Source organism: Equus quagga, chromosome 3 (assembly GCF_021613505.1).
Source record: "Equus quagga isolate Etosha38 chromosome 3, UCLA_HA_Equagga_1.0, whole genome shotgun sequence".
NCBI lineage: Eukaryota > Metazoa > Chordata > Mammalia > Perissodactyla > Equidae > Equus > Equus quagga.
Genome location: NC_060269.1, coordinates 63774881 through 63802142, shown reverse-complemented (window position 1 = coordinate 63802142; position 27262 = coordinate 63774881). Strand labels below are relative to the sequence as shown.

The window sequence follows — 27262 nt, the reverse complement described above, 5'->3', positions numbered from 1 at the left end:
GTTTTCTTATTGTGTAATCCAATCGATCCTTACATCAACCCTGTAAGATAGGTAGGGCAAGTATTTAGCATCCCCCATTTTACAGAAGAAAAATCCACAGGCTTAAACGGGTGTAGGGCCTTGCCCAGGGCTATACAGTGGATGTTTGGTGGAGCTGCCACTCAAAATAAGAGCCACAGATCCTAAATTCCAACTGTTTCTACTGAACCAAGTATCCTTTCCTGGGTCCTCACAATGCACAGTTCAACAATTCCCTCTATGTGCTTTCCTACAGGCAATTTTCACTCTCTCCTATCTTTTCTAGCTCTTTCTTTCCTTCAAAAGCAATGGGATCACGAAAAAAGAGCTTGAGGATTAGGCAGACCTCACCAAACATCAAGGGTTTTCCCTGGAAAGGGTTACTTACCACCAGGAATGCCCCGAGGATCCGCCGGTAGGAAGCCCTGGCATTTCTAACCCCTTCTTGCAGAGGCTGTGCTACATGAGCAAAGCACTGGTCGATGGCCTTCTCCAGCAGCTGCATCCTCTCTTCCACAAATCTCCGCAGGCCACTCATGTGCAAGAATTCATTCTAGGGACAAGGGCCATAAACAGCGTGAGGCCACTCCCTCCCTAAAGGCACTTTCTCCTCAAACTTTGCTTCCTTTAAGCTTATCCACCAACACAAGATTTTGCTTGAGCTAATCACCCATGTTTGACTTCTTCCTATCAACACAATAAGGCATCCCTCAGTGCACAGACCTCCTTAGGCTTTGTGGGATGGGAGAACAGAAGAAACATATGCCTCCTGCAACTTATTTCAGGTGTATTCTCCATAAGGCTATTTGGGGGAGTAACCATCCAAATAAAAATTTAATTGTTACTAAAACAGATTTTTCCAATGACATCAGATTCTACAAACATTTAACAGCTTTGACTGTGCACAAAGCAGTTTTTGAGGATAGTGTTTCTCAAACTTTAATGTGTGTACAAATCACCAGGAAAGTTTGTTCAAATCTGAGGGCCTGGAATCCTACATTTCTAGCCCCCAGGTGATGCTGATCTTCTGGGCCCTGGACCACACTTTGAACAGCAAAGCTACAGGACCACAAAAATAAAGACTTGGTTCCTTCTTCAAAGAAGACTACAGGCTAGTCAGGGAGGAAAATATATATTCAAGTAATACAAGGGAGTGACCACCAGAGCAACCTTGACCTCTAGAGTCTAAGCTGGGAACTCTAGCATCTGTCCCCTGCGTGAGAACCACACAGTGCCCACCTGCAGCAGATGGAAGCCCTTCTCCTTAGCTTGGCACTTAGGGCCCTTCACAGCCAGGACTCAACCAACTTCTCCAGCACCCCATCAGCTCTCTGTTTGCCCGAAAGGTCCCCTCACATAGCTGTCCCTGAACTTGCCACCATTCTCCAAATGTGTCATTCCCTTTTGTGACCCTGTGCCTTTGCACATGCTGTTCCCATCTTCTCATCCTTCCAGACTAAAGCTCAGAAGTCAGTTCCCATGTGATGCTTTCCCTGACTCCCCCAGCAGAGCTGGGCTCTCTTTCTTGTATTCCTACTGCCTTTTGTACACCCCCGCGTATAGCATTCCTCCTGCTCTGCTGTCTCATTCCACGTCTCCTTCCCTGGACTAGGAACTTGCTGAAGGGACAAACTGTGTGATTCATGTTTCTTTCTTCCAAGGTGTGACACAGAGAGTGCAGTCCATAAACATTTGTGGAGTGAATGAGTGGCATGGAGCAACTGCAAGATAATGTAGGGTTTTTGTGGCGGTTTTTTTTTAGGAAGACAGGCCCTGAGCTAACATCCGTGCCCATCTTCCTCTACTTTATATGTGGGATGCCCACCACAGCATGGTTTGATCAGTAGTGCGTAGGTCCACGCCCAGGATCTGAACCGGCGAACACTGGGCTGCTGAAGCAGAGCACGCAAACTTAACAGCTATGCCCCTGGGCTGGCCCCTAGATAATGTAGGTTGTTAAATTCTATTCCAAATTTGATGACAGAAATAGCTCCCAAATTCACATGTGACCTTACACAGATGTCTTAGCTTCTCTGGGTCTCAATTGCACCATCTTTGAAGTAAGTGAATGGGGCTGAATGATGCTGAAACCAGCCTGAAACTCCCACACTCCAGGAGTCTTACAGTTGATGAGTTTTAGAGTCGATGGAGACTATTCAGTCTCAGGCACACCCTGGAGATTTCACAGTTTTCACTAGTAAGAATTCTATAAGCCATCTTTTATTTCCAGAGTGCCCTCTAGATTCTTTTGAGTTTGTGGTGTCACTGTGATCAAAATGAAATAAGAAAGAAGTCACGAAAGAAACTGTACTGGCAAGATTCTCACAAAGTCTCTCAATAAATCCTTGTTGAATAAACAAGAGAATGATAAGAAAGGGAAAGTCTGGCCCCCATTATGAATAAATGCAGGACCCATTCGACATTGAGATGCTATAGTCAACGTCCTATGATTCTTAGAAATAATGACTAGATCCCTGTTCATTTAAAATCACTAACTACCCAAACTCTAAATTTTTGGTTTGAGTCACAATCTTAAAAAATGATCAATCATACACATTTTTAGGTCTGATTTTTTCAGAATGCAAAGGAACTGACAAAACTTTTGCCTTCCAACTTTCCATCAAAGAACTAAGACTGAGACCAATATCCAAGGCCAAGGAATTTTGAGGAAAGCTGCTGGCAGCTCCCTCTAATAAGCTATCACAGAAGTGCCAACCAGCCCCATTCTCTGCGTCTTCCATCACCTGGAGTCTGGCTGCAAGGGTAGGACTGAGCCCCCCCACAGGCTGCACCTCCGCATCACCAGAGGAGAGCGTGTGGGGCAGGCACTCCGAGTTTGATTGCAAAACGCTTTGTCCCTGTGTTTGTAAAATAAACCAAACACACACAGCACCACATCTGGTTCATTTTCCATCAGCACTTCCAAAAGCAATCTTTTGCTGGGCAGAGAGGCAAATTTCATCCTTAAAAACTTTTTCGGGAAGTTAGAAGGTCAAACCCTTCCCCAGTATTTGAGAGGACAAAAGTCAAATTAGAAAATCTTAGATTTCAGGAGAGTTTTTTTTTTTCTCACAGAACTAAACCAAAACAAGACAAGAAGTATGATAAAATAAAAAAAAAAAGACAGTGAATCTCGCTCTATATGTCAGTTTTCCATAGAATTTTTAAAATGTGGACATTTGACCCAAACTGCATAGACCATCTACAGTTGGCATTGCTTCCTTTTCACATTGAGTCAGGTCCCATTATCTGCCTCTCCTTGCCAGTCCACAGGGTCATCCCAGGTTCACTTTCCCACATTCTCAGAACCAGCCCCTTGAACTCTCATAGAGCCCTACTGGTGCACCTTGACTTTCTCCACCCCTTCCCTGTTCTGCATAACAAGAAGTCAGACTTGGTTATGCAAATCTGATGGGTAACAGCAAGTGTGGAAATAAACAAAGACCAACTAAATGAGAACACACAAAGCCTATTTATTCGGGGCTTGCTATAGCAAAGGAGTCAGCCACCACCACTTGCATTTGGCAGAGACTCAAAGGCAGGCAGAGGGGTGGGAAGGCTTCAGGTGTGCCCTGACGGGAGGCCACTGGCACAGGGAAGCTGTAGGCAGGCTAACTAGAAGTGGGGATCCTATGTGACTCATTAGGATGCATATTTGGCTTTCTCTAGTTGACTCTAAGTTGGAAGCAGGGATAAAGATTAGGGAAGCTGTCAGTTATTAACCAAGGTCTGGACATTTTGAGCTGACTGTTACAGAAGTTATTGTTTAGCTTTTTGGATTGTTACTAGAGACAGCAGTCTGCCTTCCTACAAGTCTAACTGACAGCAGGCTGGCTTCCCGAGCTGTTATTGGAGATGAGGGGTTGGTTTCCTACGCAGGTTGCTACAGGCTGTGGGTCAGAGTTCTGTTTTTATATATGATTGTCCGTGTATATACTCAGTCCCTCACAAGGAAGCAATGTAGTTATAATTGATTCCAGCAACAGAGTTTTCTCCAAAACTACCCCAGCCTCTAATTTAGCAGGGTAAAAAAAAAAAAAAAAAATCATCCATCAAAGAGATAATTTTGTCTGTTACCATGAGAAAAGGAATTTTAACTGGTCATTTAGAAGGCCTGCATTTTAGACCATGAAGATAAACATCTAAACTCTTTGCTGAAAGCCCCTCCTAGTTTCCTTCCTCTCACATTGTTTTACTATGCTGCTCTGAGTTTGAGATCCTGACAGCACCAGGGCATGAAGGAAATCCACCAACAGATGAGATTTTTTGGACTGTACGTATAAACACGCCTCTGTAGGATAAGCAAGAATCATCTGTATTCCACTAGAAAGAAACAAACAAATCACTCCCGCCATCGCTAAAACACATTCCATCTTATTCAAGTCTCAGGAGAGGGGAAAGCAGCCACTGACTATTTTTATATTGTCCCCTCAGCCCATCTATCCCAGGTAAAATATTCTTTCTTTCTTTTTTACTCAAATGTTACAATTTTAACCCTCTAATTATTTTTTTGTCCTCTTTAGATTCTCTGAGCTTAGCATCTTCCTTTGATATGAAAAGGAAAAATATCAAAAGTTAATTTTCTAACTTGGTAAAAGAGAGTGTTCTGCCCCGGCTAGGGGGCAGAGAACATACAGCCAGGGGTCCTCCGTACCGGCAGGTTTTCCGTGCAGTTGAAACTGTCTGTGAGGAGCAACAGGCCAAAGGCTTCAGTAACATACTTGGTCACCATCCTCCTCTTCTTGTCCAAGAGCCTTTTCCTGATATATTCTCTTAACTTGGGGATTTCTGGAATTCACAGGCAGCACAAACAATTTTAAAAGGCTTGAGTTCACAGTAAATAGAATTCATAAAAATTAACAGATCAGGATGGCAGTCTGAGTTAACTACAGTTGAGGTCCTGTGTGGGCTGGCTGCCCAGTAAATCAACCTTTCTGAGAACATTTTTTCCAGCTCTGGGATCAACAATAATGAATGGGAGATCAGCAATGATGAATATTAATTTTATTTAGCAGTATAAAATGAACCTCATAGAAAAGTGCAAGTTGGTTAAAAAAACTGGCACTTCCCTTTGGATTGGTACTTACCTGAATAGTTGAACCAAAGGTGCTCACATTTCCAGAGTCTCAGCTCTTCAGTCTCCCTAGATTTTTCTGTCTATATCGAATAACCCTTAATATCAAAATAGCTCATGCTTGCTATGGAAAGGGATAAGAACCTCTGATGAGTGGGGTTCCACATTAGAAGTGTATCTTAGCCCTAATCCTTTGGTAGTCAGAAGACAACAGATGCCATCATACTTTTTTCCCACTATTCCTGTAGGTGGAAATTTTTCTGTATTATTCCTTGCATATGCCATGCTGATTATTTCTTTTGTATCCTTGTTCAAGCAGTTCCTCCATTTCTAGGAACATTTCACACCTTCTGCTCCTTAACCTCCTTTCACACTCATCCACGTTTAGTGAAATGCATGCACATTTCAAGGCATTTTAAGCTCAGATCAAAGTCAAGCTCAGATCCTGCCTACTCAGCAGTTCTCACTGAGGACTCCAGTCATACAAATCTCTGGGTTCTCTGACCTTCTGTTGTGCTCATGGCACCATTTAACTTAGCCTTATTTTTACTTTGATTTTTGCACATGGCTTAATATTAGCTCCCTATGTCGATTTTAAGTTCCATGAAGAAAGCGGCCACGTCTTCTACTTTTCCCCCTCACAGACAAAGCACAAAATAGATACTCCATAAGTACTTCTAATCACCATAGCTAGGTGAGTGAGGAATCTCAAGCCAAATACTAAGGAAATGACAACCTGATCACTGGTCTTCCCCAGCTCATGGCAAGATGAGGAGGAGAAAGGAACTGTGGTCTCAGGCACCACAATAGTGCAGAGAGAAAAACAAATACATTGCTAATAGTTAGGAACTGTGGTAAGCTGGCAGTGTGGAACAAAAAGTTCTAGAGCAGGAAATTCAGAATGCCAAGCTGAATCTTGAGAATTTCAGTGATTGAGATAAAATAATACACATTACCAGTTTCCTCCTCAGTGAGGAGAGCCTGCTGCCAGTACTCCTGGGCGCTGACTGTGTACACCAGATCTGAGGCATCCAGGACCTTGGAGTCAGCTGGCAGTTTTCTCTGCAGTGAGAGAGGCACACAGGGAGCAGAATAACTCAAACCTGCCAAAGGAAACAATACCTAGGCCTCACAGGAGCAAATTTCAGTTCATTCAGGTTCAGCTCTGCGAGAACGTGCACTCTGCAGACAGCATTCTGTATGTCAGGTGTTCCCATCTGTCCACACCTCACAAGGGCAGAAGTTGTGAGGGAACTGCTGCATAGAAACTATTCTCTTGGGAGTTAAAAATATCAATTCTAGAAGGAGACATATAGAGAAAATAGCTCACAAGTATACTTAAATGTTCAGAGGGGTGAAAGTGCCAGGATCATTTTTGGAAGAAACAGCACAACTCAGGCAAGGGCAGTGATGTGCTGGAGGCAGCTGGGCAGCTCCTGAGAGTCGACTGCACACCGCTTTTCCCAACCTGCCTCCACTGACATCACATGGTAGCTTGAAATTGGCAATGGTGGGAGTACTTACACCATGGGAATCTGCAAAGGCTACAAATCAGGGCTCTGTTTTCTTCAAACAGCAGGTTGTTAAACATTTACCAGCACAACACAACAAAACACTAGGCAAAGGTCCTATAAACGTTTCTTAGCTGAGTGGTTAACAAGTAATTGTACACATTTAAAGGCAGAGCAATGTTTAAACAAATGATGGTTTTTCAATGTCAAAGAATTAAGAATCATATGAGAAAAATCTTTTTTTATGAATAGAAAAACATCACAGAGAAGGCATACTAGAATTATATATAAATCTTGTTTCATAATCTTTCATTCTTCTCACTTAAAAGAAAAGAGAAAAACCATAAAGCACGTGCATGTGTATGCACAGGTATTTGGGGGTGGCAGAAAACAGTAGAGAGTTGTCAATTTCTTTCTGATGCAAAGAAATAAAACAGCTGAGTGAGCACTCCACTCGGAGAGGGGAGAGGCCACCTCTCTGGCAAGTCGTAAGCCCATCCAGTCACGGCTGGAATAGAGATGCCTGAGTGGGCTTCCAGAGGTCCCACACACTGTATAAAGGATCTGCCAAGATTAACTCTTTTTTCTTCTGATAGAGTTTTGACTCTAGGAAAAAAGTTTAGGGAAATTTGAAACTATTTTCTACTAGCAGATAAAACTAACGTGGAATTAAAGTAGAGTTTTACAACAGTTAAAACAAAGGAGTATGCCTAGCTGTGTCTAGGTGTTTGCAGTATTTAAAATCTTGTTCTAAATGTTGTATATCTTCCCTAAAAATTATCGAAGATTAGTTAACACATTGCTATTGCAGTACAAAGAAATAGTTTTATAGTGTCACTGAAGTGGCTACAGTATGAGGGTCCACATTATTGTAAAAGAGAAGTACAGTTACAGCTGGAAGGTAGGATCCAAGAGGTAAGCAGATACTCATCAAAGTAGCCTGTAGAAAGTTTAGTCACTGTTATAATTTGCACACATCGTTTCATATGACAGTGTATAATGCAGCATATTAAAGTTCGTAAGAAGGTACTGCACACGAGAGAGTAGAAAACCTGAAAGTTAAAAATAGAAGGGATACTAGATATATAGTGAAGTGGGAGTTACACTGAAATCAGTAACGTAAATCATGACCTGTGTTTTAAAAAAATCTATCTTTTCCAGCATTGTCATTAAAATGATTTTGCAGTGATATCACCCTGCCCACTTCTTTTACTTGGATGAAATAATTCGATATGTACTCCTAGCATCCTAAATTTTATTTCTAATACTATTCTCTGCTAAAAGAAACCCAAGTTTCTTTGAGAACAGTAGGTCCATGCCCTGGAGCAGGGAAAAATGAAATGGGCCTGAATTTCTTATTGTTGCCAGAGAGTAAAAATGGTTTGTAAAATGTCTAGGTAATGCTAAAAGGAGCCAGCTTAAATTAAGGGCTCCTAGGTCAAGATGTGAACTTGAACTTCAAAAAGAACACAATAATTCTGTGAAAAGCTATGAGTTCACTATGACCTTCAAACTGAGTAAAATAATATAAGGTATTGAGAAATAATAAGAAATATATGTATACTGGTCTCTGCCCCAGTTCCTGACACAGGGCTCCGAAACACCTTATAAACAGGGGTGCTAGGAAAATCTTTTGTTCTAACATTTAGTCTTTGACCCCAGTTCCTAGCACAGAGCTCCTACAACCATTGTATTTCCTAAGTGATAAGAGCACTAGGAGCATCTCTTGTTCTAATATTTGGTCTCTGACCCTGGTACCTGACACAGGGTTCCTAAATCCCTTGGAATTTCCTGCATGATAGGAGTGTCTGTTTTTCTAATGAGGTGACTCTGGATGGGCTCCTGGATGGGGGCTGGTCATCAGAAAGATCAAGCCATTAGAAGACTGGATTTTTCAGCACCCCCCCTCCATTCTCCAGAGAGGGGAGACGGGCTGGAAATGGAGTTAATAATTGACTATGCCTACATGAGGAAGCCTCCATAAAAATCCCAATGCTATGGGGTTCCGAGAGCTTCCAGATTGGTGAACACATCCACATACCAGGAGGGTGACATACTCCAACTCAATGGGGACAGAAGCTCCTGCACTCAGGACCCTCCCAGACCTTGCCCTAAGTATCTCTTCCTCTGGCTGTTCATCTGTATCCTCTAACATATCCTTTATTATATAATAAACTGGAAAACATAAGTAATTGTTTTGCTGACTTCTGCCAGCTGATCTGGCAAATAATAGACTCCAAGTAGGAGGAGGTCACGGGGACCTCTGATTTGTAGCCAAGTTGGACAGAAGTTGTGGGTAACCTGGGGACCTACTACTTGCAGTTGGTATCTAAAGTAGGGGGCAGTCTCATGGGACTGAGTCCTCAACCTGTGGGATCTGACGCTATCTCCACGTAGATAGTGTCACATTGAGTTAAACTGTAGGACACCTAGCTGGTGTCATAGAGAATTGCTGGGTGCAAGAAAGCCCCCCACATCTGGTGTCATAAGCGTTGTGAGTGTGGGAGTAATGTGAGAGCAAAGGAGAGAGGCACAGGAGGAGGAGTGTAGGTTTTCTCTACAGGTATGCTAAAGCACAGGTAAAATGCTGTATAATAACCAGCTCAAGTGACAGGCCTGAGAGCATCAAAACCCAGCTCTCTCACCTCCCACATACAATTAGTCATCCAGACCTATGGATCTGAACTCCCTAATATCTCTCGAATGCATCTCCTCTACTCTATTCCCATAGTGACTGCGTACTTCAGGCTCTTACCATTTCCACCCAGATCACAGAAAAAGCTTCCCAACTGGTCGCTACATCTAATCTTCACTCGCCCCTCCCCCCACCATCCATTCTCCATACAGCTGAGAAAACAATCTTTCTGAAATGCATACTATTTCCAAACTAAGATCTATAAATGTAGTCTCAGGGGTCTGTCAATTTTCTTACAATATTTTTTCTTAATTTTCATTTTTTAAATTAAAAAAATAAACATAGACATCTACATGAATGATTATCTTATAATCAACTTCTGCTTCATATTTTCTATGATTAAAATTAAATTTGCTCCAATGAAGCCATGCAGTACAAGTAAAGGTTTCCATAAGAACTCAAACTGAAATAAAGTGGTCGGAGAATTAAGGCATCACCTAGCCATCAGAGAGTAGGTGCACAGCCCTCCAAAGAACTCATACCACACGAGTCAGAACCATAGCCACCCTGCAAGCTGACATATTGTTGCCCAGACCCTATCTCATCCACACCAATTTGCCACATTTATTAGCAATAAATATAGCTGTGAATTGTCTATTGAAGTACTTTATGTTTCTGCTTTTGGAAATAATGCGATTAGGTACTCATAAAATGCATATTTCTTTAATGCCAACAAGAACAATTAAAAAGAATAAGAACAGCTTTACTGAGTTACTCCCTCAGTAAAACCAGCATTCAAGAATGGCTTGGTAGAAGGATTTGACTTAAGTACAAGGTCTGATTATTCTGAATTAGGAAAAAAAGCTTTGAAATTTTCAATTCCACATTGTACATCAGACATTTTCTGCATCAATATAACTGAAGTCAAAATACAGAAAGCAATTAAATATAGAACTGGACATAAGGCCATATGTTTTCACTACAAAACCCAGCACTGAAGATTTAGTCTCAGGAAAACCAATCATCTATTGCATTGTACTAACTCTGATAGAATATGCATATTTTTTAAAAATATTTTATCTTGTATGTTCACTTTGTGAAAATTCATTGAGCTGTACACTTATGACTTCCGCACTTTTCTGTATATTTTTTACTTTCAATAAAAAGTTTTGAAAGATGAAAAAAATATTTTATCCTAAAATTGATTTCAGTTATATAGTTGTATAAGATTATTATAGTAGGGAGTTTTATGTTGTACCCATTTTAGTGACAGAATAATAAAAATAATTTAAGAAACCACCAAGATTCCCACAGAACGATTGCACAAGCTTGAAAAATACAGCTCAGGCCTTATCTCCCAACACTCCTGCATATGCCCTCTGCTGAGCCATTCAAACTACTGGCATATAGATTACTGAACAGAGCAGGCTTTTGCAATCACGTCCTTTCCTCCATCTCAAATGCCCTTTCTCCTACTTCTTCACCCACTAAAGACTCCTAGCTCTTTACAATTCTGCTCAAGACGGTGAGGAGTTTTCTCTGAACCTCTCCCCAGTACCACCTCCATGACTGCCAGCGTGACTTGGGCATCCTTCTTCTGTATTCCCACAGCACCCTATGCACTCCTCTGGTGAAGAACACCTTAAACCGTCTGCTGATCCCTGATTTTAACTGCACATATGGCTCAGTAGACCGTGTGCCCATTCAGTCCTTCTAACATCAGAGGAGGTAGATGTTATTATTTCCCCATTTTACAGGTGAGAAAATGGAGGCTCAGAGAGGTACAGTAATTTGCCTAAGGTCACAAAGTTATTAATCAATAGGACTAAGTTAAGTAAAAATTGTCTAATCCAAATCTTTTGCCCTGGCTAACACACAAGACCAAATAAATGTTTTTTTCTCAAAATCTGAGTTGTTGAAAAGCAGAAAAATACATAGAGAAATCTGTTAACTCACCGTTAGCTTTTCCTTGAGAATTTTATTCCTCTGTAGTTTTATCACTGCATTTCTTTCTAAAACAGCCTCTCGCTGACTTTGAATAGCTTGCTAGATTGTGAAAAGAAATAAAAGCATGGCAAAGAGTCCAGGGTTATGAAGAGTGATGAAGTGATAAGACACATTTTTTCAGTCTTCATTTGGCCACACACATGTGCATGTATTTGAATTACATAATATTAATCATAAAAAGTATTATTTAAAAATAATTAGTTCATGCGTGTTCAAACTCATCAAGATGTTCACATTAAATGCGTACAGTTTTTTGTATGTCAATTATATCTCAATAGAGCTTAAAAAATAAAAAATAAAAACTAGTCCATACTTACATTTCTCACTTTTCTTTCCCTGAAATGAAAAATGTACACTGTTAAGTAAAATGTTACTTAACTCATTACGTGTCATGGCAGTCTTTCGAATTTCCCTGAAAGCAGAGCATACTGTACTGTCATGTCTTGATGCCGTTGCATAAGCTCTTTTTTTGGGTCCAAACACTCTCTCTTCTGATCCACCTCCAGTGTCCATTTGAACAAAGTGTCTTTATTTCTCAATATTTTGTAGTCAGTGGAATTTTCTGTGATCCCACCCCTTGGCCCAGTCAAAACGCAGCCCCCTCTCTCTGGGTTCCTATAACACTTTGCTTGTCCCTCTCACATAACCTCTAACCCTCTTTTAAGACAGTGACCTCAGCCACTAGGCAGTATGCCTCTCTGAATCTGCAACCCCTACCACAGTGTTAAATAAACATTTACTAAGTTTGACTGAATTATGTTTAGTTTTAGAGTTGGCATTGCAAAGGGGGAGACTGAGATACTATTCTGTGGTAGGGGTTGGGGTAAAGGGAATCCATAGGGAAAAAAAAAAACGAAGCAGAAATTCCAACCCAGATCATGAAAGCAAGAAGTTAGGGGGAAAAGCCTTAGCCTATTTCTCACCCCAGAAGTTTTCTCTGCTGAGTGAATTCCTGGAGACAGCAGGATAGGGGAAGTTTCAGCAGGGATAGGGGAAATGGCAAAGGTGACAGGTAAAGAAGCTTTGGTTAGAGCAGAGAAGCAGCAACAACGTTATATTCCATGATCATATGCCCTGTGTACCCAGGACAGACCAGTTTATACCTGCTGCTCCTCTGTGTGAGTTAATAACACCCCCTTTCACTTTCAAAGTCCCAATATGGAAGATAAGTAATAGTCTTCCTAGCTCCAGGCGGAATGGAGATCTACACGGAAATCAACAGAGAGTAACATCTAGTAAGCCCTAAATGCTTATCTTTCATTATTTTCTGTTAGAATATGACTCTGTAAGAATGCTTTTACTTTTAGCCAAAGTTCTAAAACTTTGAGAACCTTGCTCCAAATGGGTATAAAGCCTTAGGAGTAGACAAATCTGGAACAGAATCAGACACTTCAAAGCTGTGCCATGCCAGACAGGATTACAGAAAGTGCCTATTAGCTGTGGAGTATCTAGGCTTTCCATATCTGTGGGGGGCAGACAGGACTGTCACACTGCACAACTCCAGGGGGTGCTCTTTGCATTCCGTACGCGAGTGGCACCCCTGGAGCTGTGTAGAGGACAGCCTGTTAGCTTGTTAAGCAGCTACTCTGGAAGAGAGGCCACATGGTTCGGATTCCCAAGACAATCTACCCAAGGGTGCAGATGTCCTAGGAAGTCTCTCAGACTTCTCTTTCATCCCCAATAGTTACTTTCCTAAGTTCACAATGCCCATGAGTCAAAGTGCTGTCTTTAAGGCAGTCGGGACCCAGGGAGGGAAGCCTACACCTTGGCAAGCTCAGCACGGTACCTTAGATATTCTGGCAAGTGGAGTTTGTCGCTCTTGGTGACCACCAGGGCAACGTCCCTGCAGAAACCCCTCTGGCAGGCTTTGATGCTCTCATTCAGAAGGTTTTCATGGGCTCTCCCTCCAGAAACTCTTTCAATGTCGCTGATCACCCAGATCACTGAGCATTTATCAATGGTCTGTGAAACATGACCACAATATGTTTAAGAATACAAGTAGTATTTCACTTGCCATAACCTCTCTGCTTGAACTCCATTTGCCCTTCAAGACTCTGCTAAGGGCCACCTGAGGATGGGTGGGCCACTCCTCCTCTGCATCCTACAGCAGCTGGACTTACCTGCCACAGTGCCTCTCAGATAGAGTTATTGTGCAGGGTCGGCACTCTGCACCCCCCCTCAACACACACACACATTGTGAGCACCAAATGGGAAGGGGCTGCACCTTTCAGCTTGGAATCCATATCACCTCAAGCACAGCGCTTAGCCCATACCGGAGGCTTCACAGATGTTTGTGGCATTAGTGATTGAAACAATTCAAGATATCAGACCTCTAGTCCCAGATCCATCACTGGCTTGCTTTACCTCAGTTGTCCTCTGGGGAAATTATTGTTTTTCCAGAAATAGTTCTGATCATGTATCCAGCCCAAAGCTACCATCACCGGGCATCATTTTGATGTTTGACTGCCCCTGCATATTCAGCACACTGTCATCATGCTGCAGCAGGGAGCCAGAAACCATATGATTCACATTGCAAAGGTCAATGAACATGAAATCATATAACTTACGATTAACAGCATAAATATTGCTTTATCAAATATGCAACTTTCATGTGACTGGTAATCACGTGTTGCCTTGAGAAATGTTGTGACATCTCTCTTACTGTATTGTTTCACTTCTCTTATCCCTCCATATAAATGAAAAGCTGGTCTAACTCAGGGATTAAGCTTATTTGTGGTTTCTTAGGACAGCACTTTGCATATAATGGCGTGACAAGTTTGCGACTTGCTAATTAAATGATTATTTTACTCTATAGCAATGGATTTTAACTAGTGGCAATTTTGTACCAGAGGACATTTGGCAATATCTGGAGACATTTTTAACTGTTATGACTTAGGGGGCATTAGAGGGTAGAGGCCAAGGATGCCGCTAAACACATTATAATGCCCAAGTCAGCCCTCCGACAACAAAGAATTATCTGGCCCAAAATGTGGATAGTGCTGAGGCTGAGAAACCTTGATCTAGAACAGTGGGTTTCAAGCTTGTTTTTAGCAGTGAAGCCTCTTTCCAATGAAATCTTAGAAAGAATTCCAGTTGTCAACCTTGATTTTTAAAAATAGAACTGCTTTAGTTGAATTTGGGGTGGAGGGTTTGGAGCCCCGACCTGCTCAGTGCCCCCTACCCTCTGTTAATAAATCTCCCCACTTCGTGGATCACTGTTGTAAAAGCACCAACCTCTACAGCAAACTTAGTTGTTTTGTAGAGAAGGTAACAGACCCTGAGACGCAAAGGACCAGCTTAAGGCCACACAACTATGGGTCCTGAACCTCCTCCCTATGTGGATGGACTCATGTTTAGGTAGAAAAGTAAAAACAATTGCTCCATCCCACTTCCCCAATTATAATCAATTTAGGGAAGCTTCAGGCTATTCAATCAGGTTTGGAAGATGGTAGGATACCAGGGTGTGAGCTCCTTGAGGGCAGGGCCTCTTTCACCTTTGCAGTCCCCATAGTCCTGGTAAACTACAGGTGCTTAGTAAATGTTTATTAACGTGAGAAGAGGACTGCAACAAAAAGGTTGCAGTGGTTAAATTTCAGGCCTTACATAAAGCTCCTGACTGCCAGGATGTGGTAAAGTTATAGTTGTGGAAGACATAAAAAAGCCTATCTATAAGACAAGAGCGACTGGACTTACGAGGGGGTGGGATGACCACTCCACCACCCCCACCGCCCTCCCTCCCCGTGATGAGAATGGGTCTCAGAGAGGTCAGGGGACATGCCTAAAGTCGCACGACTTCTAGGTGGCAGAACAGGGACGTCTGAACTCGTAACAGTTTTAGCTTAGGGAAGACAAAACTGGCAGCTGGAGAGGCCAGAGGAGGAGGCACTGTGCTCTGCTCCCTGGAAAGAGGGGACTCTTTAGTAACTTCTTGAGAGAGACTATCGCAAACCACAAGAATGCATGGGAGCTGAGGCCAAGCAAAGCAGGCTGGGAACCATCGCTCCCCTTCAGCCCGACCTCCTCAGAGCGGGTGCTCAGAGCCAGGTCTGCTGGCTCCTCTGTTCTGAGAGGGCTTTGATAAGCTGCCCGGCATATCTGAACTGGCAGCAGCCATGGCTCCATCCAGGGAGAGGCTGGCTGCCTCCCTAGGATGTTGTTCCCTGGGCCCAGCCTGGAACACTCCAAGAGCCAAGATCCTGCAGAAATAAAGGCTCTGATGGCCAGGCCTGAACAGACTGACCAAGGAAGCTGGGACTGCCTTCACCTTAAAGGAACTGTTAGGGACTTCCTGAGGGGTGAGATAGAGCCTCAGCTGGGAAGGTAGGAACATTCTGATTCAGATTTTGCCACTCAGTAGCTGTGGGGTCTTGGGCAAATTACTTCCCCTTTCTGAGCCTTCATTTCCTCATCTGTAAAGTGAGGGCATAGGCTAGATTATCTGTAAGCTGTCACCCTGCACTAGTTCTTGATTGGAAACTACAGCCACAAAGCTCCCCCAGTTCACAATCATTCATTTAGCACAAATCTGCAGAATTTAACATCTACACACAGCAGAGAATCAGTGGTCCTGAAGTGAATCCTGCGATAGCTGCTGCACTGACAGTGCTCTCAGTGTTACTGGACCTCCTCTCAGTCCCCTTCCAGCTCTCGTCCTGTGTCCCCATGTGCCCACCCTGTGCTCCTAAGCTCCTTCTGCCTAAAGACGCCCTTTCTTTCTCTATCACATGCCCCAGTGCCTCGTGCCCTTCACGCTTCCCCAGGAAGCGCAGTATCGAAGTCCACCCCCAACTTCTCCAGGCTTGTCTTCTGCGCCTCTCTGCTCTACACCCCTCACACCCTCTTGCCCCCAGCCACCCAGGAAGACTCATCCTTCCCCCACCAGCACTCTGGGGCTTTGCTAGTGCTGCTCTCTGGCGTGGAATGATGCTCAGCAATCCCACCTCAGAAGGCAGCTGCCTTCTCTGCCCAATGGAGGCTGACCTAAAGTGTCCTCTCTGAAGGCTCACCCACCTCCAGAAGGAATTCATCACCTTGTGGTCTCATCTTTAAGTAATACGGTTTGTTAGTGTGACCAGTTGACCTGCTTCTGGACTACGAGACTCCCAAGGGCAAGGACTCTGTCTCTGTCCATCCAGAACCTCCCACCAAGTTGAGCAGATGCTCAGCGGGTGTTTGTTGAGGGAATGAGATCTCTTGTTGGGGGTGATTTCTATTTTTGAGTGTTCACAGTACCTTGTCCTCCTTTCAACACTTCCTGCCATCTATTTAGTCATCCGCATGTTTCATCTCTCCTATTGGACTCTAGGCCCCTTGTGGGAAAGCTCTGCTTCTCACTCAACATTGTTTTATTTTGCTTTCAACTTTTCCATTGTAAAGGTAATACATGTCCATGCAAAATACACAAACAATACAAAGGTGTATGAGCAAAGAGTGGTAGTAAACACAGAAAGTGCTGTTAACGGTGGGGTGGATATTCTTCCAGAAGGCAGGGTCTTACTTTTGCTGTGCATTTACAAACATTATACACACACACACTCTTCTTAACACTAAAGGTCATGCTCTGCATCTTTTCATTTAGTTCTGTTTGATCATCAGGATATAGAGGGTTAAGAGCAGAGAGGCTCCCGAGCCATCTTGCCCAGGTTAAAATCCTCAGTGTTACAATGGGCAACTTACTTCACTGAGGACAGTGCCTAGCACAAAGAAAATGCTCAGTAAATGTCTGCTAGTGTTATTATTATTAGCTACAATCTTTGCATCCTCAATGCTTACTACATTGTCTTAGATATTACATGTGTTTAATGAATGAAAAGCAAATTGCACAGAGATAAATTCTTTTTTTTTTTTTGAGGAAGATTAGCCCTGAGCTAACTGCTGCCAATCCTCCTCTTTTTGCTGAGGAAGGCTGGCCCTGAGCTAACCTCCATGCCCATCTCCCTCTACTTTATACGTGAGAGGCCTATTGCAGCATGGCTTGACAAGTGGTGCCAAGTCTGCATCCGGGATCCGAACCGGCAAACCCTGGGCCGCTGAAGCGGAACATGCACACTTAACCGCTGCACCACCGGGCCGCCCCCCAGAGATAAATTCTTAAAAATACTTCAACCTCTAATCATTACATGCAGATCAGACTACCCCAATGCTTATCTCTCTGGCTGTAGACACATCTGGGGGTGCCTGGTCAGCTCATACCTCATTACCTCATTAGCTGGGAATTGAAGCCCTCCCCAAGATTTTCACTGGAGGGCTGGACTTTCATGTCAACCATCACCTTCAGCCACAGCTGGCTGCATTAGGGATGGATACTTTATCCAGAGAGAGTTAATCCATTACCTGGGCAGTAATCGATCACATTTTTGTTCTTAGGAATTGGAACTAAAACACATAGAGACTATTGTCAGACAGTCATGAGCACATGAACTAAAACGTCATGTAGACACAGGGCTAGGATGGTCATCTTCCACAACACAGATCCTAACAGCTAAGCAGAGAAAGCTAGGAGGGAAGCAGGACTCTGCAAAGAAATGCAGAAAGAAGAGTCACAAGAGACCACACAGAGGACCAGAGAGATGTGTCTCATGACATCCTTTCTAGTCTCTTGATTAACCGCATTGCTTTTGTGGATTTCTATTCCTTACAAGCAATCGCAGTAGCAGCCTCCTGGTTCCTTGGTGCTTGGCTGTTCGCTTCTCTGCTTTGTACCCAAATCTTGGCCTCCCTTTCCCACTGGGTTTTTATTTCCTTTACTTTCTCTTAGGCCACTCTACTGCTGACCCTTCTCATATATCACATATCCTTGTTCCAGCTACCAGGCCTACCTCATGAATCCCCCCTCTCTCCCCTCATTTTTCTGGCCACCCATATCCTGCCATTGCTCTGAAGCTTAGAACATAAAAAACAGAATTTAACTCCCATGAGCTCATAAAGTGCCTTCAGCTGAAAGTGAAGCATTCTTTGTTGCTTTAGAAAGGCTAGAGGAGTTGAGGGAAGAGGGAACGAAGCCATAAGAAACAGAATCACCTTTTTCCACATCTCATCCCTCTTGCTGTTGAAGTCACCTGTGCCTGGAATGTCCACTAACACAACTCCTTCTGGAATCAGCTCTGATTTGGGAAGAGTCACTTCCACTTGTTTGATCAAGGGCCAGATTTGTGTCTCAGCTGATTCTCCATCCCAGTCTCTCCTCTGAGTCCGGATGTAGGGGTCCAGCTTGATGGACAGCTCTCCTGCCTGAGGAAGGACAAAGTCACACACACTAGATATTCTCCCTGCTCTTCTGTCCTGGACTGGCCGTGATTCAGGTTCAGTGAAGGTACACTGAGTAATGGTAAGCAGCAGCACTGGGCAACAGGCACCAGGAGGTCTGTAATGCAGTCTGCAAGGGTCTAGACTCTGAGAGCCAGAAAAGACCGTGGAGATCAGGAAGTTCAAGCTCCTTAATTTACAGATGAAGAAACCAGAGCCAGTTAGAATGGCACTTCAGGAAAGTTACAGCTTCACTGGATAATAATTTTATCTTCTAAATTCCATTTCAATTCTAAAATTAATGTAAGTAATATGCAGTTCTCTAAATTTTGGAGAGAGCATTTTTCCCACATAGCTAACGCGAACACTTTAATTACCAGAAAGCCCTGATTAAAGGAAATTGACAGTGATATGGTGACCATATTTTCCAAATTGAAAATTGGTCTGAAATAGATCTTTAAAAAGATTTTTAAAATTTATCTTCCACGTACAAAACATGTCATGACATGTAGGCATTTCCAGAATGTTTTAATGACGGTGGGCAGGATGGGGAATGGCTCTCAGCCTATTGCTCCAACCTAAACATATCTTGGGACAATGATGCATTCATGCCAATAACTATGTATGGCAGTGACTCTCTATGGGGATACTTCAGGTGACAGAAGATTTGGGATGTATGGTGGTCACTGTTAATAAATATTGATAGAATGGTCCTGAAAGAAAAACAAGAAAGTAAATTCTTAGGAGAGTTGAGATTAAATCAGAGGATTTGTTGCAATCTGGGTAGGGAATGACAGATTTCATCAATTAAAATCAAATAACGAGAAATTGTGAAAGAGGAGATGATAAAAGTTTAAGCAGATACAATAAGGGCAACATAATAGAAAAAGCATGGGCTTGAAAAGTTTCTTTCTATAAGAAGAGGGCTCAAGCCAATAAACTGGCTCAGGGCAAACCATTCTGGGAGGCCAACTCAGATCTCTCATTCTAGTCTAGAATCCCTAACCCAAACTCTGAAGTTGTGCCCTTACTCACTGAGATGGTAATTCTGTGCCCCTGTTTCAATGGGTAAATCTGTAACACTGGGAAGGAATATTTCTAAATACAGAGTAATGAAGAAATATAATCTTGATAGATTAGTGTGAGTTGTGTGTATTCAGATAAAGTGCGCAACCAGTTTTGTAATCATTGTGTTTCTCTGAACATGTTCAGTCTGTGTTCTCGATATGAGGAACGTAATTATTTTTAATAGTAACATCCATTTAAATAAAGGAAATGGCTACTACATTTGTTTGATTTCCTAGACGTACAAGAGCTAAGTACCTTGAAAGATTTCATTCATTTGACTTCTAAGTATGCCTGGTCAAGTATTTAAAATTTTTTGAGAGAATTGAATATATTAAACTTGAGCTATAATAGCAAAACTCTAAGGAAATTTGATTAATTGTCTAAGTAGTGTTAACTGTATAAGGAAGATTTGCTATGTTAAACATAGGAGAAAATTCAACATTAACTTTCAGAATAAGTGTAAGTAATTGTTTTTATTTTATACAAAAAATGTCAGATTTATAAATAGAATAATATTTTAAAGATGAATTTTAGGATACAAGAAAAACTAGATTTTCAAATGTACAATTTTAATAAATTAGATATTACCTCAAGTATTTTCCTTTAAAATTGAAACTTCATTTAATAAGATGGATATTGATTATAAAAGTGAGGAGAGCATTGTCCTACCAGTTGCATATCCAATATCCATCCTGTCCTTCATCCATGCCAGCAGAATCCTGATTGGCTGTGTGTTTGTTTAGGCGGTGGGTTGAGATTGGTCTCAGCCAATCATGGCAAGTCTGCTTCTTGCTTTCTCTAGACTCCCTGTCAGCTTTGGAAAGGCCATGTGACTCAGTTCTGAACAAGAAAATCTACACAGAAATTTGTTGGGGGTGTTTCTGGGAAAGCTTTTACTTCCCAATGAAAGGGGAGATATGGTTGGTACCACCTTTTTATCCATTTCTTCCTTCCATGAAGCTAGCTTTGAAGTCTAACAATTCAATAGCAATCTATGACTATGAGGTAATAAATATGTGGAAGGCCAAGGGAACCAGAGAGATGTTGATCTTGACATTGTTGAGCCACTGAGCCAACCCACAAACCCAACTGCCTCCAGACTTCTCATGTGAGAAAATGAATAAATCCCTATTTGTTTAAACCATTGTAAGTTGGGGTTTTTAAAAAAATCATTTGCAGCCAAAAACATTCTTAATTAATCCTCAAGTAACTGTAAATAACCTTTCCTGTGCACAAAAGCTTTCCCATTCAGACACTAAAAATTCCCATTTGACAGCCATAAATAATGAAAAATAACTTGGTCATGGATACTTATGATTTGGGTATCAACTTATTTCCAATAAAAACACTGTACCTTGAGCAAATCCCCCAAATGAATTCAATTATTATATTTGAGATTCATGATAAAATAAAGAAAAAAATCTTGAAGCTACCTCTTCTGCCTTGAGGGTGATGATTCTGGAGGTGGGAATTTTTCCTTTGGGCTTTGCCCTTAGTAACTCCTCATAGTTCTTCCTTTCCGCCCCATTTCCGTAAAGTATTTGTAGCTTCCAGATGGCTTCCTCCACTGCATCTTCCCTGTCCCACTTATCTGCCTCTTCTCTGCCCAGCTCCTCCGTCCTGTGTAGGAGTTTAGTCAAGTTCTTCAGCTCCTCCTTCCACTCCTGCCAAGAGAGAGTAGAGCCAAGCCCCTCATGACAAAGATATGGAAAACAATGACAAAGGGAAGAGTCCACTGTCCCTGTGGAGGGCAAGAGGGCTGCATATTCAGGAAATCTAAAATCATCTAATCCAGCAAGGGATCATCTACCCCAATCTCCCTGGTTTGTTGATGAGGAAACAGGGACCCAAAGAGGGAAATGGCTTGCCCAAAGTCCCATAACGAGTTGTGACAGAACTAAGGCTAGAACCCCCATCTCACTCTATTGAACTTTCTCATTCTGTACTATGTTCTTTTCATTCAACAAAGGCATGAGCTATATTTACAAGGAATATAATGTCTAAGATTATATTAATCGCTAAGAGAGAGGGAGAAGGAAAGAAAGAAAAGGAAGGAAGGAAGGAAGAGAGGGAAAGAGGAAGGGAAGCAGGGAGAAAGGGAGGAAAACAGGGAGGGAAGGAGGAAGGAAGCAAGCAAGGAAGGCAGGAAGAAAGCAGGCAGGAGCCACTTACCTGGTCAGAGAGAAGGTGGATTTTGGCCTCATACTGTTCACAGCAGCCCGAGCTCACTTGTACAATACATGACGTACATATACTTTCTCCAGACACAGGTAGAAACATTTCTTGCTGGATGATGGCATTGATCAGGGAGCTCTTCCCAGCCCCAGAGCTTCCAAATAATCCAATGTAGATTGGGTCCAATGATGGTTTTTCAATCAAGGCAAGAAGCCTCTTTCTAGATCAGTTTTTAAATGCACATTGTCATGGTCATCACAGCATAGTGGGAAGAACACTGGACTACAACACAAAGGAACTGAGTTCTAATCCTAGGCAAGTCACTACATCTTTCTGTGACTTGTTCTCTCCTTGGTCAAAGGGGAATATTAATCCCTGTTTACTAGACAGAATTGTCATGGGGATCAAATGAGATTATGAAAAAATACTTGGTAATGACAATTCTACACAAACTCTATAACGTCTATATAGATGTGAGGCATCCTTGTTTGTGTTGTATGAAAATTACCTAGTCTTGACCCTAGAAATAAAACTTACGCAAAGGTGAAGTATTATTAGGAGCAACACAAAGTCTTATTGAGCAGGAGAAATTGCAGCCTCAGCGTCACTCAAGTCCTTCACGTTATCTCAGCACAAGCAGTTGAGAGCACAGCTTAGAGTCACACAGCCTGGGTTAGATTCTGTGACCTTTCACTTACCAACAGTGTGACTTTGGTCAATGTCTTGGCTTCCCTGAGCCTCAATTTCTGGTAAAATGAGGATGATTGCTAATAACAGCTCCTACTTTATGGGGATATTGGAACAATTAAACAAAATTTGATGTATGTAAAGTATTGAGCAGATTACCTGGCAACAGTGACAGTTAATGAATGGCAACTATCAGTCATAATAATAATGGCCCATAGCTACAGAAATTTCCAGCCTTCTTTTTTGGGTTTCTAATTGGAAATTCCCTTTCATTGTTAGAGAAAAGCACTACAATCACCTAAGGAAAGACATCAACGTAAGATTTGATGGGAGCCGATATCAGACTCACATGAGATACTTGACTCCGTTAGGAATACTGTCATCCAGGAAGACAGACTGAATAAGTTTCTGATAAGTGTTGCTCAAAACCCTTCTGGTCCGTGACTCCAATTTTTCATCTGGAATCAACAGAGATGTATTACCTGGGAAGTACCTGGCAGGGGTCAAGTACAAGGTCTCCACAGGAGGAGTCTGCTCAATATTGCAGAGCAAGAAAAAAAGAAATGAAATGAAAAGCGAAATGAACAAGATAGCAAATTATCTGACACTAGAGATAACAGCTCATGGAAGATAGGGATCATCAATGCTGAGAGCCTCCAAGGAGCCAGCCTACTCTGAAACTCCTTGAAACGGAAGTCAGCATTTGCTTTGCCATGTTCTTTAGCCCTTCTAGATTCTTCTCTCTTGTGGTCATAAAAAGAAAAAATGCAAGGACCTCATAAATATCCACTAAAGCACCAAACCAACCATTTTTGCAGTCTTTTTTCTAATCAGGAAGAGGTTATTTTGATAACAACCCTCCTATCCAGAGACTCCTAGAGATAAATTGTCAAATTCGATATCTCTGCAGAGACTATGAAGCCTCCCTTTCTGGACCACCAGGTTCATTCGGAGATGTTTCATCCTGTTTTAGAATTTAACCTTCTCTTCCTTTGAGCATTTTAACACATTTGGAAAAGAGAACAGAGCCACATTAAAACAAGCCATATAGCAGTTTCATGACACTCACATTCCTTAAGAGCACTTTGTTCCACGGAGGGAAATGCTCGGAACCGTTGGTCTCGATCTGAACGTCTTCTTTTTTTCATTGGCTCTTTAAATAAATCATCGTCAACTAGAGATAAACAGAACTTATATAAAATTAAAGGTCTTGGGGCATGGTATATTTGCCTGACGTCCATCAATATACAAACCTGAAGAGTCTAAGAGGACCCCTGCCAGCCCTGTAGGCCTGTAAGCTCATTTCAGAAGCAGGCACTGTTGGGCCATTCCAGTCTGGTTCCTTCCCAGAGTCAGAGGACTTTTTGCATCTAGTTCCAAAATGCGGAGCCCAACATATCTCCCCAGATGAAAAGTATCTGTTTGGAAATCCTTAGAAACAAAGTGGCTGGATATTCTCCACCAAATGCCAAGTTTTAGGAAGTCAACCAACTGTGTAAAGAGAAGCCCACGACAAGGCTAAGTGTGGGGCCACAAGACAAGGCCTCTGGGAGGTCTTTTCAAAGTGGGAAAGAAACTGATCAGGAGCAGAATGCAGAGGAAAGAATGGGCCATGTGATCAGGGCAAATCTCTTCTCCTTGAGCCTCAGTTTCCTCATCAGCAAAATGAGAAAGCTGGCAGAAATATAAGTAACACAAGAATTTTGGAGGGTGCCCAGCCAGATGGACGCCCTTCAGAGATTAAATTTGCGGAAATTTTTCCCTGTTCTTCACTGAAAGACATTAGCAGCCTCTTCCTTACATAGGCAAGAATACAAATCTCTGAGGAGCAGATCTTTGTAGCTCTGCGAAGATTCGTTCACATTACTGGTTTCCCTTGGTTATGAAGTGAAGGGCTGGTAGGGTCCATAACCCTCAGGAAAGGGTATAACCAAAACATTGTGTTTTGGATAAATTTTAGAAAACACCCCCCCAGTGGTATCACCTGGTTAGATAGGGGCAATAAGTGAGTCTTTGGGGGTCAAGGTTATTGGAAACGGTCCTAACCCAGTGCCCCTGGGCTGGCTGGTGCCTTAGAAAATGGCTGTGAGGTGAACTGGAAGAAAAGTTGATCCCCAAGAGTCATAACACTAAGTTCACATAAGGGCATGAAGGCCCCAAACTGAGCATGACAGTGGGAAGTCATCTTCCCTGAAGAACAACACAGAAGGAGCTTCCCTCAGGGACTCAGGATGGCAGCCCAAGCAGAAGGCCCATCTCCACCACTGGGCTCCCAATGTGGGTCCCCCAGATACCTTAGGCGGCATTCCCCCTCTGTTCAGCCTTGCATCTTCCAGCACAAATTCTGCCGTGTTCTGGAGACAGCCCACAGCCCTCAGAGTATTGCAGGGCAGAGTATGCTGTTTGCCAAAGCTTGAAGCTCTGCCACCTCATGCTCCTGCAGTGACAGGGAACTGAAAGAGCTTGCACTTCAGCCCCTTCGAACTTTATGATTGAGCTCAATTCAAAGAATTCATCTCGGTTCAGTTTCAAGACTACATTAGAACTAAATACCAAGTGGTTGCTGGCTCAGTGGCTGGAGCTGGAGAGGAAGGGATAAAAAAGAAAAGAATATGCCACTCGAGCCCTTAGGCCAGTTACCACCCAAGGAACACTTTATCTGTGTCACAAAAGGTGTCTCAGAATTCCAGGATGTTTCCACAACCTATCTGTGGGAAGAAAGCAACAGGACATCAGGCCTTGATCTCAACTTTGTAACTCAGGAACTCTTTTGTGTAAATGATGTTTGCACAGCATCTCAGCCACATGTGTCAAACAAGGGACAGGTCCATATATCCATGGCCTTTATTTCAACTTCAGGAGGACTGGCAATTAATCCGATAAGAGACTGGAAGCTTATTTATCAACAAAGGCAAAGTCTAAGAAGTTAGATAAAACAGCAGGGTTTTAAACTTTTTCTTCAATTTCTAAAATGAAAAATCACCTGGAAAGAAGAAAGTGTCCTATCTTGGATTTATATACCATTTAAGGGTAGTAGCTTCATATTAAATCGTAACTGGAATGAACTGGCCTGAACCTGGACCACAACTCTTACTATTCCCTGTAATTTCTGAAGCACTTCCTCACCTTTTCCATCATTTTATACCAAATTACCGTGGGAAAGAGCAGTACGGGTGCGTGGGGGCAGCCCACAGAAGGAAACCTCAGTCTACTGCTGCTGTTGCTCCTTGCTGCCACAAGGTGTCACTTTTGAATGCTGATCCCACACAGCCCGACCCACGATGCAGGTTCACTGCTGATCCTGACCATTGCCAGAGACTGCCAGCATTTCCAAGCAAAACAACTCCACCCTTTCAGGGCTAAGCCCAACCAAGGGTGCCCCCAAATCGCAGTTCTTTCCATTTGCGTGCCCAGCCATGCCTCAGATGCTGGCCACTACCCCACTGACCCAGAAACACTGCTTCCCTTGCCCCTAAGGGGGTTCATTCCCTGCCGGTGAAGACATTCTTCCTCTTCAATTCTCAAAACACAAAGGATGTGATACACCCTGTTTTCTGCATATAGGGGTTACTTCCCTGCACCTTCCTAAGGAGAGCTCCCTCCTTGGCTCCAGGGTCCTGCCCCCTGCCCCGCCCCCACCCCTCCACCCCCAGCTTTCTAGGTAGGAAGGCCTCCCTCACTGTCTCCAATGTGGTTCACTCTACACTTCCCCTTGTAAGGAAAGCATCTGAAATGATTCTAGGGGCCTGACCTTGCCCATTCAAGAGAAGCTACCTGCAGAAAATCTAAGCTGGTTTTCTGGAAACTCCTTTTAAAGGAGACAGGGCACAAATTTAATTGCTGGTCAGACAGTCCGCTACACTATGAAGAGGCTATTTTAGTTGTTGTAGAAATAATTTATATTTATATTCACTATTAAAATGCATCATGAGAAAGCAGCTTCTGAATAAAGAGCAATCTTAACCCACTTGCCCTTGATTATATAATGGTAACTAGTTCCTATTTACTTCATCAAAGGATCTTATAGGGATGTTACCTGGATGTGGCTCCTGACCCACAAAATCCTCAGTTTCTGCCATTTCCTGTTATGTAAATGCCTGCTTTTATCCACTTAGAGAATCAGCCTGAAAATACACACAAAGTACAAGGGTGAGGGGGGCATGAACATGGGACACAGGCCCAGCAGAAATTATAAATATGAAAAGCAAAAAACCAAAAATACCATGTAAATTTGCTATGCCTTGTTTCCCCAACCAGATTCCAAGCTCGTAAAGGGCAATGACCATTCTAACTTATCTGTGAACCCCTCACAACACCTCGTACACTACATGGTGATTTACATATGAGAAAAATCAATGTTTGACCATTGGTTTTCAATAATAGTTGTCTCTATAGAACTTTAAACCGATATGACCTGAGATCTTTAAGGCAACTCACTCCGAAATAAGAATAAATCTCTAGTGACCAGAACCATGAAGGTGAAGTCATATGGCTTTGCTGCTTTGGGTGACACCATTGCCCCACTCAGTGCCCCACTTGAATCCTCGTGTCAGTGACATTTAGTGCTGGCAGGTCTCAGCAAGCATCTGAGAGATGGATGGAACATTTGATATTCCTAGGGCTCCCTGGAGTTGCTTTGGGGGCTACTGAGTAGGGAAGGAGAGACGCAATAACTGGGTTATCTGGATCTTCCTCACCACCCACCCTCACTTCCACCAGGAAGACACCCCTACTGCAGCTGCAGGCAGCACCACAGCATGGGGCATCCACAGGGGAGGGAGAAGGAGAGACACATCCAAAAGAAGTGTCCCATCCAACCTGTCTTAAGTCCACTGGCAGACA

The 27262-nt window shown here is 42.8% G+C and overlaps 1 protein-coding gene across 1 annotated transcript in view; it reads right to left on the bottom strand.

Moving 5' to 3' along the window:
- The window catches only part of NUGGC (nuclear GTPase, germinal center associated), a 42885-nt gene extending 16386 nt beyond the window's left edge, over nucleotides 1-26499 (bottom strand). The window contains exons 1-12 of the mRNA XM_046657094.1: nucleotides 26457-26499; nucleotides 23490-23594; nucleotides 22770-22878; nucleotides 21731-21953; nucleotides 20992-21222; nucleotides 18266-18475; nucleotides 13032-13207; nucleotides 11563-11581; nucleotides 11195-11284; nucleotides 6049-6154; nucleotides 4673-4806; nucleotides 407-571 (exon numbers count right to left, since the gene is read on the bottom strand). Coding sequence (XP_046513050.1) covers nucleotides 407-571; nucleotides 4673-4806; nucleotides 6049-6154; nucleotides 11195-11284; nucleotides 11563-11581; nucleotides 13032-13207; nucleotides 18266-18475; nucleotides 20992-21222; nucleotides 21731-21953; nucleotides 22770-22878; nucleotides 23490-23594; nucleotides 26457-26499 — 1611 coding nt within the window. The remainder of the gene's footprint in view (nucleotides 1-406; nucleotides 572-4672; nucleotides 4807-6048; nucleotides 6155-11194; nucleotides 11285-11562; nucleotides 11582-13031; nucleotides 13208-18265; nucleotides 18476-20991; nucleotides 21223-21730; nucleotides 21954-22769; nucleotides 22879-23489; nucleotides 23595-26456) is intronic.
- Nucleotides 26500-27262: the final 763 nt, after the last annotated feature.